This window comes from Trichechus manatus, unplaced genomic scaffold (genome assembly GCF_000243295.1).
Source record: "Trichechus manatus latirostris isolate Lorelei unplaced genomic scaffold, TriManLat1.0 scaffold00141, whole genome shotgun sequence".
Lineage (NCBI taxonomy): Eukaryota > Metazoa > Chordata > Mammalia > Sirenia > Trichechidae > Trichechus > Trichechus manatus.
In genome coordinates, this window is record NW_004444077.1 from 4,096,848 (window position 1) to 4,097,956 (window position 1,109).

The following is a 1,109-nucleotide window of genomic DNA, read 5'->3' on the forward strand; positions in this document are numbered from 1 at the left end:
ACATTCAGTAACTATAATTTACTATTAACAAATATTATTGCCAGTCAGGTAGTCAAAAGTGTTCACTCACATTTTCTTTGGCCTGCCGATGTCCCTCTCCCATATTTTTTAAACTGGCCAAATACAGTTTTTCTAAGTTCTTAATTTTCTGAGTTTGTGATTCTTCCCATTCTGCCCTTAGCTCCTCTGCCAAACGAGTGAATTGCTGATTTCTCCTGTGTTTTACGTCTTCTCTTATCTGTAAGGCGATATCCCTTTCTTGTTCTCGAACCTGAAGAAGGAGTATTTAACAGATTATATAAAAGGAGGTTTGCTTGAACTTCTTTGGAAAAACTATTTGGGAACAGGAACTCAAATGAATTCTCTTTAGGCTTTATCAGTTCTCCTGAATATTCATATCATATCGATAAGGACTGTCTAAAGTAGAAAATCTAAGTGATGTAGAAAAAATAAAAATCTCAAGACTACATCTAAAGTCCCCTAAGTGACTAGCTATTATCACCCCCGCCCCACGTCCTAACGGGACTGCCATTATCCTACAAGAGGCTAAGACAGTAAACGTGATTCAACAAATTTATAGCGTAGATGAGTATAGACAGAACCAAATGAGAACTACACATATGTGGTACATCACCACCAATGCAACTCAGAATGGCACTGAAAACATGTTTCACAGTTAACTATCTTTCTCTAAAAAGACTTCTAGAAAAAGGTAATCTACAACCTCCCTACAAAATTTGCTACAGCAAATAATTTTTCTAATAAGTCTTCTTAAAAGCCATTCTAATCTTCCTGCTCTAATCTTCATCAGTTACAGATAATTTAAAAAATATCATTTAAGGAAGTATTTTCCAATAATTATTAATTGAAATAACCCCTATCCTCAAACTATTCTTCAATCTACTTACCATCTCATCCCATTTTTCAAATGTTCCCAAACTAGTTAATACACAAGAAACAGGGCTCTTATACAGCCAGAAAAGCTTTTTAAAAGTAAAATTTTACTTGGAACACTTTAAGGTAGAAAACACAAATAATTTGGTGGGAAAACAAGGAATTTGAAACTCTATCCCAAATAAACTATACCTGTAGCAATCTTAGTTTTCGTC

At 34.3% G+C, this 1,109-nt stretch overlaps 1 protein-coding gene across 1 annotated transcript in view; it reads right to left on the bottom strand.

Moving 5' to 3' along the window:
* LOC111822224 (centrosomal protein of 295 kDa-like) overlaps positions 1 to 1,109 on the bottom strand; it is a 9,760-nt gene that overhangs the window by 2,803 nt on the left and 5,848 nt on the right. Inside the window, exons 2-3 of the mRNA XM_023739855.1 lie at positions 1,087 to 1,104; positions 71 to 271 (exon numbers count right to left, since the gene is read on the bottom strand). Of these exons, the coding sequence (XP_023595623.1) occupies positions 71 to 271; positions 1,087 to 1,104 (219 nt within the window). The remainder of the gene's footprint in view (positions 1 to 70; positions 272 to 1,086; positions 1,105 to 1,109) is intronic.